General features: G+C 42.4%; 1 protein-coding gene across 1 annotated transcript in view; it reads left to right on the forward strand.

Moving 5' to 3' along the window:
* EXT1 (exostosin glycosyltransferase 1) overlaps nt 1-12,148 on the forward strand; it is a 313,610-nt gene that overhangs the window by 285,360 nt on the left and 16,102 nt on the right. Inside the window, exons 5-7 of the mRNA XM_019973786.2 lie at nt 1,236-1,368; nt 5,198-5,316; nt 6,762-6,857. Of these exons, the coding sequence (XP_019829345.1) occupies nt 1,236-1,368; nt 5,198-5,316; nt 6,762-6,857 (348 nt within the window). The remainder of the gene's footprint in view (nt 1-1,235; nt 1,369-5,197; nt 5,317-6,761; nt 6,858-12,148) is intronic.

Here is a 12,148-nt window from a genome sequence, read left to right on the forward strand (position 1 = left end):
CTCTACCAAGTCATATAAAACAAGACGTTTTAATCTAAGGAAAAGAGAAACTGCAGAAATCATTGAACTAAGATATTTGAGTTCTAAATTTCCTCCTTGCTTCCTTTCTTCTCTTATTAAAAAATATAAACACGATAAGGTTTGTAAAGATAAACGTAGCTCACTTTATTACTTGTCTAGCCACCATGTGGGATGAGATGAGGGTGGTAATAACCTTAGCAAATAATACACCTCCATTTAAAATGGTCTGTACTTAAATCACATTGCATTAAATGGGGACCCAGAAAATGATGATTTTGGTCTTAAATCTCTAGAGATATATACTAGGCTTTTTCTCTTTTTTAAGCACACATACACACACACAAAAAAATCGCTGAAAACTTGAAATTCTGTATCAAGTTAATTATTTGCCAAATCATATCTTAATGAGTAGATGGTATAATTACAAGAATTTGAAAGTCACAGAGAGAAATCTGTAAAGTAGACTAATCACCTTCATCTGACAAATGATTCAGGATGGGGGAATGTTTGACTCTAAATGTAGAATTTAATGATCTGCAAGGTCTTCAAGTCCAAAGAAACTAATGAACTAGCTTGGCTATTATTAGTCTTCATATGCCATGGTTTTTGTCCTATTATGTAGGTTGTTTTGAGCATTTGTTAGTTAACTCACTACTTTCTGAGATTAAAGTTAGAAAGCCTGCAGCTAACTAGTACCCCAAAGTCCTACAATTGAATTTGAAAGGGCAATGAAACTATGTCAAACAAATAAACCTGCCTCCTGAATTAAAGGAACAGATCAAAAGCTCAGCTGCTTATAGAAGGTGCATGCCTTCAAGATGCTCCCAGCTCAATCTCTGCATGGACATCTCTGTGCACTGAGAACCAGATCTTCATGTTAGAAGATCAGCCATTAAGGAAATTAACTCTTCTAACACACTCTACTTTGAAAGGAGCACGGACTTAACAATAGAAAGACAAGAAAGAATTTATGGTGAAACTGAAGTATAATTAGACAATTGGATTAACCACCTCTTTCCTTTCTCTCTCTCCTTCTCTTCCAACACTCTGTCACTTTCTATGTATCCCAGACATTTTTATCATTGGAGAATGGGGGGTGGGGGTAGACCCAGTACTTTTACTGGCATCAGCCCTCAAATTTGGCCTGAATGTGTTCCTCATTAGATATCATCAGAGTCTCCTCCTCACCATATGCCAATGTTTTTGTTTTCTAGATTATTCAGGACAGAATATTCAAGCACATATCACGCAACAGTTTAATATGGAACAAACATCCTGGGGGATTGTTCGTCCTACCACAGTATTCATCTTATCTGGGAGATTTCCCTTACTACTATGCTAATTTAGGTAAGTGAATGCCTTCCCCGGAGCTTTTCTGGTTTACCCTCCAAATGTTGTTCGGAACTCAAGTCCCTCGATTTTTTTATTCCATCGCAGTGTCTTTGTAACACCCTGTGTTGGAGACTGCTTTCTAGAGCCCTGTCCTAAATGGTTTATCAAGGTCATGAATTATAAATCCAGCTGCTGCTGCTGCTGCTGCTGCTGCTAAGTCACTTCAGTCGTGTCCGACTCCGTGCGACCCCATAGACGGCAGCCCACCAGGCTCCCCCGTCCCTGGGATTGTCCAGGCAAGAACACTGGAGTGGGTTGCCATTTCCTTCTCCAGTGCATGAAAGTGAAAAGTGAAAGTGAAAGTGAAGTCGTGTCCGACTCTTAGAGACCTCATGGACTGCAGCCTACCAGGCTCCTCCGCCCATGGGATTTTCCAGGCAGGAGTACTGGAGTGGGCTGCCATTGCCTTCCAGCAGAGCCCTGCAAAGTGAAAAACTCATTCCTGATCTGAGCCGCTGTTCTTTACGTTTAGTAGAATCATTGCTTTTTAAGAAAAAGGCTCCCCAAATTACAGATCATTCTGAACACGACAATCTAAGTAATCTAAGTGAAAGTTGCTCAGTCGTTTCCTACTCTTTTGCGACCTCATGGACTGTGGCCTGCCAGGCTCCTCTGTCCATGGAATTCTCCAGACCAGAATACTGGAGTGTTTTGCCATTCCTTTCTGTAGGGGAATCTTCCCAACCCAAGGATCAAACCTGGGTCTCCTGCATTGCAGGTGGATTTTTTACTGTCTGAGCCACAAGGGAAGCCCCAACATGACAATGAGTTTGCTATAATTTTGAGTCTTATCATGTATAAAATGAATCTAAGAGAACTCTTCCTACAATTTTTTCTCTCCACGATCCTAACTTCTCTGTCTCAGAACAAAGAAAAACCAAACTAATAAAGGGAAAGGGAAAAGATTTAAGAATATAGGACAGAGGACAAACTTATGCACTTCATTCCACATTTATTATGCTCCTCTTCTGTGCCGTGTTAATGTAGTGCTAGGTGGTAGGAATAAAAAGTCAAAGGAGATATAAGCTCTGCTCTCAAGCAGCTTTTGTGCTCAGTCGCTCAGTCGTGTCCTGCTCTTTGCAAACTCACGGACTATAGCCCACGAAGGTCATCTGTCTATGGAATTTTCCAGTCAAGAATGTTGGAGTGGCTTGCCATTTCCTTCTCCAGGCAACTTTTAGCCTGGTCATAATGAGGAAAAGGAAACAGGTGGAGAGATGAAGCTTTACAAAAGGCTACCGTTATCGCCATAGACATTTATGTATTGGGCGGGCCAAAAAGTTCATTTGGGTTTTTCTGCACCATCTTATGGAAAAACCTGAACAAACTTTTTGGCTGCCCCAGTATTTGGAGCCCCATTTGCTCTAATGTTGGTAACATTTTGGACATTTCCCTTCAGTCACAGTTCCAAATTTGAGAAACCTTGGGATAATAAAGCATCCTTCAAATTGATGTGGCAAGAAGATTCCAGATTTTTGTGTGGAGTCAGTCGAGTTAGCACATTAGAAGTGTGTAAATGTTGCTTCTTAAACCATTACAGGAAAGTCTAAAAGCAGTGACTTGTCCTTACTGTTAAGGGAACCCCCTACATCATATTTATTCTTCTTACTTGGCAAAGCCTTAAATGTGTATTTCACTAGTGGGAAGGCTAGTTTCTTTCCAACATGAAACTGAAGTACTAGTCAGATGATGGCATTTTCTCTGCAAAAGATCCATATAATTCTTTGAGGTATATACTGTAATTCTTCCCTTTATCAGTCACTCTCAAAGCTTAACTTCAGTGTCCTTTCAGTGTCTTGTTCATATTTAAGCTGCTAAAATGTGAAATTAGTGGGTCTATACTAATGACGTTTTCTAAAATTTAATTTGTTATTTTATTTATTTTGTTTATTTAATTAATTAATTATTTATTTTATTTATTTATTTAATTTGTTATTATAATTCATGATGAATTTTGGATTTCACATTTATTCCTTTTGTTTTAAATGTTAAACAAGTTTATTGGCAGCATGACCTCTCCCCTCCAAAATAAAAGCTGTTCTATCATCTATAAATACTGCTTATTCTAATAGTCTAATAAGAGCTCTACCATAGTATTAATGTTTCTTAGTCTGCTTTTCTTTTTTTTTAATTGAACGATGATTGCTTTATAATATTGGTTTGATTTCTGCTGTACATCAACTTTAATTAGCTATAGGTATACATATGTCCCCACTAATGAAGTTTTAAGAGGCTTTTAACCTGGCTCCTGTTTCTCAGTGAGTTCTCAGGAAAAGACTCATTTGCAGAAGAAGCCATCTCACTGCTTTCTCTTTGGTGGCAGTTATTTTGCGCATGTATGATACCTTTCCACCTTGGGCTTCAGAGCACACAGTTGGCAGAGGTCTGAACCACATGCTTTTTCTCTCGGCTGTGTTTCCCTGCTACGTAAAGAAGAGACTTCTTGGGAGTAGAGCAGCTTCCACCCCAAAATAATGGTGGCGGTGACAGTGATGGTGGTGGTGGTGGTGAGCTCATGCTGAGCGCTTGGTGTTTGCAGGTCCTGCTCTAAATGCTCTGTATGCATTAGCTCGCTTAAATGCGTTCTCATAACAACCCTGTAACTTTGTTGCTGTTGCCATCAGTCCCATTTCACTGCTGTGGAGACACAGAGGGTTAAGTAATGATCCCACCACCACTCAGTGATGGAACTGGGCTTCAGACCTAGACACTTAGGCTCTGGATGTTGGCCTTTTAACCTTGACCACTTGCTGGTTTTTATCTGAAATAGTAGCGATCAGGCAAAAACCCTTCAAAATGGCAGCATAGGAAAAAAAATTTGCAAAGCCAGCAACCAACAAGAGATTAATCTCCAAAATATACAAACAGCTCATGCAGCTCAATATCAAAGAAACAAACAATCCAATCAAAAAGTGGGCAGGAGATCTCAATAATGATTTCTCCAAAGAAGACATACAGATGCCCATAAAACACATGAAAAGATGCTCAAAACCACCAGTTATTAGAGAAAGGCAGATCAAAACTACAATGAGGTATCAGCTCACACCAGTCAGAATGGCCATCATCAAAAAAACCTGCAACAGTATGCTGGAGAGGGTATGGAGAAAAGGGGATCCTCTTACCCTGTTGGTGGGAATGTAAACTGGTGCAGCCACTATGGAGAACAGTATGCAGGTCCCTTAAAAAATAGAGCTACCACTGTGACCCAGCAATCTTACTCCTGGGCATGTATCTGGAGAAAACCATAATTCAAAAAGATACATGCACCCCAGCATTCATGGCAGCACTGTATACAGTAGCCAAGACATGGAAGCAACCTAAATGCCCTTTAACTATATCACTAAGAATAAGATATATGCACATACCCTGGAAGAGAGAGCACATTTACTAAAATCCAGCCTAGGATGTAAGTAACTAGAGTTATACCCTTTCTTGAGTAAAGAGTGGTGAGTAATGTTATGTGTGTGTGTATAATTAGACTCTGGGTGCCTAAAAAGCAGAAGGGAGATCAAAGATGTATCCCCGAGGGAGGAAGGAAAAGGCCATCAAAGGAAAAATCTGGAAATGGGCCTTAAACTGTAAATTATCCAGGTCTCTAAACTCAGGCAGCAGTTCACTAGCAGCTTTTCACCTTGTTTTTGTTCTGTCAAGACATAAGAGGCAGAGGAAAAATATGCGAGAAGGGAACATTAGCTCTGGGGTGAGGCGATGGAGCAGAGAGGAATAATTTTTGAAGTCTTGTTTCTCAGTGCTTCATTAGGTTGCTCTGCCCTTGCTCTTTCAGGTTTAAAGCCCCCCTCCAAATTCACTGCAGTCATCCACGCGGTGACCCCCCTGGTCTCTCAGTCCCAGCCAGTGTTGAAACTCCTCGTGGCTGCAGCCAAGTCCCAGTACTGTGCCCAGGTGAGTGGGGAGGTAGGGAGGGTTGACCCAGTGCCTGCGCCCTGCCGCTTGGTGGACCAGAGACCCCCCCACTCCTTCCCTGCTACACACTGGCTCCCAGGGACTCATCTCACATCCTACCCTGTTATTCCCCTTTCATTTGTCATGCCTTGTTACTCCCTTTTCATCAGCTTAGAGGTTCTTGGAAGTGAAATCTGGTACAGGTAATGGGTAGGTTACAAAGAGATCTTTGCCCTGGGGTAAAGTGACGTATATACCAATACCTTTTCTTTTTTTTTTTTTTTTTAAGATTCCACATATAAGTAGTACTGTGTGGTATTTGTCTTTCTCTTTCTGACTTTCTTCGCTTAGTATGATAATCTCTAGATCCATTCATGTTGTTGCAAGCGGCATTATTTCTTTCTTTTTTTTAATTTTAATTTCCTGGCCATGCTCCATGGCATGTGGGATCTTAGTTCCCTGACCAGGGATCAAACCCACGCCCCCTGCAGTGGAAGTGAGGAGTCTTAACCACTAACCACCAGGGAAGTCCCCCAACACACTCTTTAAGGAATATATACACACATTATTTCATCTTTAAGTGTCAAAGTGAAAAACAAACTTCAGAAAGGCCCCTGAAAGGACCCAGAAAACTAAGCTTCAACAGCAGAAACTGACTCGTTGGCGTAAGGTGTTAACTTTTCTTTCACAGCCGCCGTGACTAATTATAAAATTGGGAGCAGAAGATGATATCTATGGTAACAGTGTTTTCCAAATTAGCATTGCTCTCCTACTCTTAACAGTGGTTTTTCTGAATTGTAAATTACACAAGAAGGTTTACATATGAGAAAAGAATGGAGTCACACTGAAGCCTGCATTTGGGGGCTAAACACATTTATTGGCAATAATCAGGCCACAGGAAATAAGCTGCCATCCTGGAGAAGTCGGATCTTGACTTCTCTTCCTTCTCCCACATTGCCTGCTGGAGTGAAGTTCATAGCAGATGTTCAATGTGCATTTTTCTTTAGTTTGATCAAGGCTGTTATCTTCCTCCTCATCATAAGACACCAGAATTTAGAAAACCACTTTTTTAAGAGCCAGCAACCCTGGCATGCCTTCTTTCCTCCCCAGCCTTCTCCTACCCACTTGACATAGGTTTTCTTAGGTTACCCTTCTTGTCCCCTCTCTGGTTGTTAGAGTGATGGGGTTCTGGGGGTTGTGTGGGAGTAGACTCACTTAAAAAAAATTTTTTTTGGAGTATAGTTGTTTTACAGTGTTACGTTAGTTTTGGGTGTACAGAGTGGAGTGGACTCACTTTAAACACAGTTTTGAGGTCTGCCTCTCTGCCTTGCTTAAACACCATCTTCTCTCTTTCTCTCTGTGTGTCTTTAAGAAGAAATGTTGGGTTGGAAGCCTATGTAAATCCAGCCTTACCAAGCCATCTGATGACCCCTTATCCCTTTCAGATCATAGTTCTATGGAATTGTGACAAGCCCCTTCCAGCCAAACACCGCTGGCCTGCCACTTCTGTGCCTGTCATTGTCATTGAAGGAGAAAGCAAGGTAGGACCCTAGGGGACTTCCTGTGGAATCAGCATGGAATCTTCTTTTCTGCAATGGGGCACCTGGGTGTTGGCCTTTGCCATCTTCCTCCTGCCCTTGGGAGGTGCTGGCCCTGGACTACTTTTCCAAAACTATACCTGTGTCTGACTGTCCTCCACTTTGACACTTTGACAGGGCTTTTTTTTTTTTTTGAAGTATAGATGATTTACAACTGTGTTACTTTCTGCTGTATGGCAAAGTGAGTCAGTTATACATATAGGCACTCTTTTTTAGATTCTTTTCCCATGGAGGTCATTATAGAGTGTTGAATAGTATTCCCTGTGCTATACACAGGTCCTTATTACTTATCTATTTTTTTAATTTATTTTTAATTGGAGGATAATTGCTTTACAGTGTTGTATTGGTTTCTGCCATGTAACATGAATCAGCTGTAAGTATACATATATCCGGAGAGGGCAATGGCACCCCACTGCAGTACTTTTGCCTGGAGAATCCCATGGACGGAGGAGCCTGGTGGGCTGCAGTCCATGGGGTCACTAGAGTTGGATGTGACTGAGCGACTTCCCTTTCACTTTTCACTTTCCTGCATTGGAGAAGGAAATGGCAACCCACTCCAGTGTTCTTGCCTGGAGAATCCCAGGGACGGGGGAGCCTGGTGGGCTGCCGTCTATGGGGTCGCACGGAGTCGGACACGACTGAAGTGACTTAGCAGCAGCAGCAGCGTACATATATCCCCTCCCTCTTGAGCCTCCCTCCCATCCCTCTAGGTCATCACAGAGCACCAAGTTTATTAAAGTATGGTTGATTTGGGCTTCTCTGGTGGCTCAGTTGGTAAAGAATTTGCCTGCAATGCAGGAGACCTCAGTTCGATCACTGAGTTGGGAAGATCCCCTGGAGGAGGGCATGGCAACCCAGTCCAGTATTCTTGCCTGGGGAATCCCATGGACAGAGGAGCCTGGCGGGCTGCAGTCCATGAGGTCACAGAGAGTCAGACGACTGAGTGACTAAGCACAGCACACGTAGTCGATTTACACTGTTGTGTAATTTCTCTTGTACAGCAAAATGACTCAGTTACACACACACACACACACACACACACATATTCTTTTTCATATTCTTTTCCATTATGGTTTATCACAGGAGATTGAGTATAGTTCCCAGTGCTGTGCAGTAGGACCTTGTCGCTTATCCAACCTATTTATCCTGTTTATAATAGCTTGCATCTGCTCATCCCAAAGCCTTCCACCTTTCCCTCCTCCACTGCCCCCCGACCTCTGGGCATCTACAAGTCTGTTCTCTGTATCTTTGTCTGTTTCTGTTTGGTAGATAAGTTCATTTGCATTGTATTTTAGATTCCACAAATAAGTGATATCATATGGTATTTGTCTTCTCTTTCTAACTTACTTTGCTTAGTATGATATTCTCTAGGTTCATCAGTGTTGCTGCAAATAGCATTCTTTCATTCATTTTAATGGCTGAGTAATATTCCATTGTATATATGCACCACATCTTCTTTATCTTCTCATCTGTTGATAGACATTTAGGTTGCGTCCATGTCTTGGCTGTTCTGAATAGTGCTACTATGAACATAGGTGTGCATATATCTTTTGAATTATAGTTTTGCCTGGGTATATGCCTAGAAGTGAGATTGCTGGACCATATGGCAACCCCCTTTTTAGTTTTTTGAGGAACCACCATACTGTTTTCCATTGTGACAGCCATAGGCTTTCGAGTCAGGGAGTTCTGGATCTTAATACTAACTCTTTAGGAGATATGTGACCCTGTCTGTACTTTCCTTCTCTGAGTCTCAGTTTCCTTATCCACAAAATGGAAATAATACATACCACATGGATAGCAATTAGGAGTAAATGAATTCAGGACCTGGCAAAAGTAATCTTTCTGGAAATGATGAGGATGAAGAAGAGTTGGTGGTGGTGATGCATGAGCTGATTAATGCATTGCTTAGCTGATTAATCTGAATTAGTTGTATCAATGAAAGCAGTGGTTCTTCCTCACACCTATCTTAAAAAAGACATTTCCACTTTATGTTTGCTTTGATTTCTCCATCAGAGACTCTCAGGAGGGCTGGCTGCCTGGCTGGCCCCCTGCTTCCATTCTCCAGCTCATTTTGCCTACAACAGAATGATCTTCACAATCATCTCATAGCCCTTAAGGGACTCCTTTTGCTAATGTTTTCAATTAACATCAGAGACTGTGTACAAGCTGGCCTTTCCTGGCCCTCCCAGTCTGCTCTCTCATTGCTTTTCCTTTACAGACTTGATCATTCACAGTTTACTGCGCTGTGTCCCTTCCCACCTCTAACGGTGGTCTTTCCCATTGCTGTAGGTCTTGACCATCCTCTCTCAACTCTTCATCTGTGTTATCGAAATGTCCATATATTCTTTAAGCCCACGCTGCCTCCTCTTTGAAATGTCTTCTGTTTATGGCAGCCAGGGATGAGTTCTCTTTTCTCAAGCTCTGCTTTATAATAGCTCTTATCCATTGTGAAGAAATTTGTTGTTATTGTTTGGTCACCAAGTCATGTCCAAGTCTTTGCTACCCCATGGACTGCAGCACACCAGGCTTCTGTATCCTTCACCATCTCCCAGAATTTGCCCAAGTTCATGTCCATTGAATCAGTGCTGCCATCCTACCATTTCATCCTCTGTCGCCCACTTCTCCTTCTGAAGAGATTCAGTTCAGTTCAGTTGCTCAGTCGTGTCCAACTCTTTGCGACCCCATGAACTGCAGCACGCCAGGCCTCCCTGTCCATCACCAACTGCCGGAGTCTACCCAAACCCATGTCCTTTGAGTCAATGATGCCATCTAACCATCTCTGCTCTGTCATCTCATTCTCCTCCTGCCCTCAATCTTTCCCAGCATCAGGGTCTTTTCAAATGAGTCAGCTCTTTGCATCAGGTGGCGATTGTCTCTATTCAATGAAATTTAATAGAAGTTAGTCTCTATTAAATGACACTGATGTTGTCATCTAAGAGACTTTCCCTGTTGGTTCCCAAAGACTTAGGTTGTGAGAGATTGTCTCATGCTAAGTAAACTATCCTTGGGCCAGAATAAGAATTATCAGTGTATTAAGTTGCACCATTTGAAATCATCATTTGAGCTGCCACAGTGACCATTTCATGTAGTTCAGCAGGATGCAGGGAGAACTGTAATGGTCATGTGGACAAGATGGTCCACGCATTGTCTATTCAGTCCCAGTGTAGGCTGCCTACTTACTGTATGCTGGACACTGTGCAACATGCGGGAATGCAGTGAGAAAGGTGACAGACACAGTCACACCCTTCCAAGGGCTGGGGTCAAGCAATGTGGTTATCAGAGAGCTACTTGATAAGCATTAAATGAGGAAGTGAAAGTGAGTGAAGTCGTTCAGTCGTGTCCTACTCTTTGCGACCCTATGGACTGTAGTCTACTAGGCTCCTCTGTCCATGGGATTTTCCAGGCAGTAGTACTGGAGTGCTTTGCCATTTCCTTCTCCAGGGGATCTTCCCGACCCAGGGATTGAACCTGGGTATGCCACATTGTATACAGTCGCTTTACCATCTGAGCCACCAGGGAAGTCCTAAATGAGGAAAGGGAGGGATTAATCACATGCCTCTTGGCATCAGTTTTGCTTACCCTTCTGAATCCCTCTCACCCACTGGTGTGGTTTCACAAAGGGTCTGGCACACAAAAGTTTCCTGCCTGCAACCCCAGTTCCAATGCCTGAGGCCCTGCACAGTGCTCACGTGGATGCTTTTCACTTTGAACTTGGGAATTTTTCATGGTTTGTTTTTATGTTTCCATAGGTAACTAGAACTCCTTCTGGTAGATAGGTCTTTCTTTGACTATGTCAGGATATTCAAACAAGATCCATTCTGTGTGACGGACTGTGAGCCATTCTGACTCCTATGGTTAATTAGTATGCATTTTTATGCTCAGACTTGTTGATTGATTTTATATTTTCACTCCCAGCTAGTAGCCCCAGTTTCTTTATTTCTAGTTCAATTCAGTTCAGTCGCTCAGTTGTGTCCGACTCTTTGTAACCCCATGAACCGCAGCACACCAGGTCTCCCTGTCCATCACCAACTCCGAGTTTGCCCAAACTCATGTCCGTTGAGTTGGTAATGCCATCCAACCATCTCGTCCTCTGTTGTCCCCTTCTCCTCCTGCCCTCAATCTTTCTGAGCATCAGGGTCTTTTCAAATGAGTCAGCTCTTCTCATCAGGTGGCCAAAGTATTGGAGTTTCAGCTTCAACATCAGTCCTTCCAGTGAACACCCAGGACTGATCTCCTTTAGAATGGACTAGTTGGATCTCCTTGCAGTCCAAGGGACTCTCAAGAGTCTTCTCCAACACCACAGTTCAAAGCATCAATTCTTCAGTGCTCAGCTTTCTTCATAGTCCAACTCTCACATCCATACATGACTACTGGAAAAACCATAGCCTTAACTAGATGGACCTTTTTTAACAAAGTAATGTCTCTGCTTTTGAATATGCTGTCAAGGTTGGTCATAACTTTCCTTCCAAGGAGTAAGCGTCTTTTAATTTCATGGCTGCAATCACCATTTGCAGTGATTTTGGAGCCCAAAAAAATAAAGTCAGCCACTGTTTCCACTGTTTCCCCATCTATTTCCCATGAAGTGATGAGACCAGATGCCATGATCTTAGTTTTCTGAATATTGACCTTTAAGCCAACTTTTTCCCTCTCCTCTTTCACTTTCATCAAGAGGCTCTTTAGTTCTTCTTCACTTTCTGCCATGATGGTGGTGTCATCTGCATATCTGAGGTTATTGATATTTCTCCTGGCAGTCTTGATTCCAGCTTGTGCTTCCTCCAGCCCAGCGTTTCTCATGATGTACTCTGCATATAAGTTAAATAAGCAGTACCTTGACGTACTCTTTTCCCGATTTGGAACCAGTCTGTTGTTTCATGTCCAGTTCTAACTGTTGCTTCCTGACCTGCATATAGGTTTCTCAAGAGGCAGGTCAGGTGGTCTGGTATTCCCATCTCTTTCAGAATTTTCCACAGTTTCTTGTGATCCACACAGTCAAAGGCTTTGGCATAGTCAATAAAGCAGAAATAGATGTTTTTCTGGAGCTCTCTTGCTTTTTCCATGATCCAGCAGATGTTGGCAATTTGATATCTGGTTCCTCTGCCTTTTTTAAAACCAGCTTGAACGTCTGGAAGTTCACAGTTCACGTATTGCTTAAGCCTGGCTTGGAGAATTTTGAGCATTACTTTACTAGCGTGTGAGATGAGTGCAATTGTGCAGTAGTTTGAGCATTCTTTGGC

This window comes from Bos indicus, chromosome 14 (assembly GCF_029378745.1).
Source record: "Bos indicus isolate NIAB-ARS_2022 breed Sahiwal x Tharparkar chromosome 14, NIAB-ARS_B.indTharparkar_mat_pri_1.0, whole genome shotgun sequence".
Taxonomy (NCBI): Eukaryota; Metazoa; Chordata; class Mammalia; order Artiodactyla; family Bovidae; genus Bos; species Bos indicus.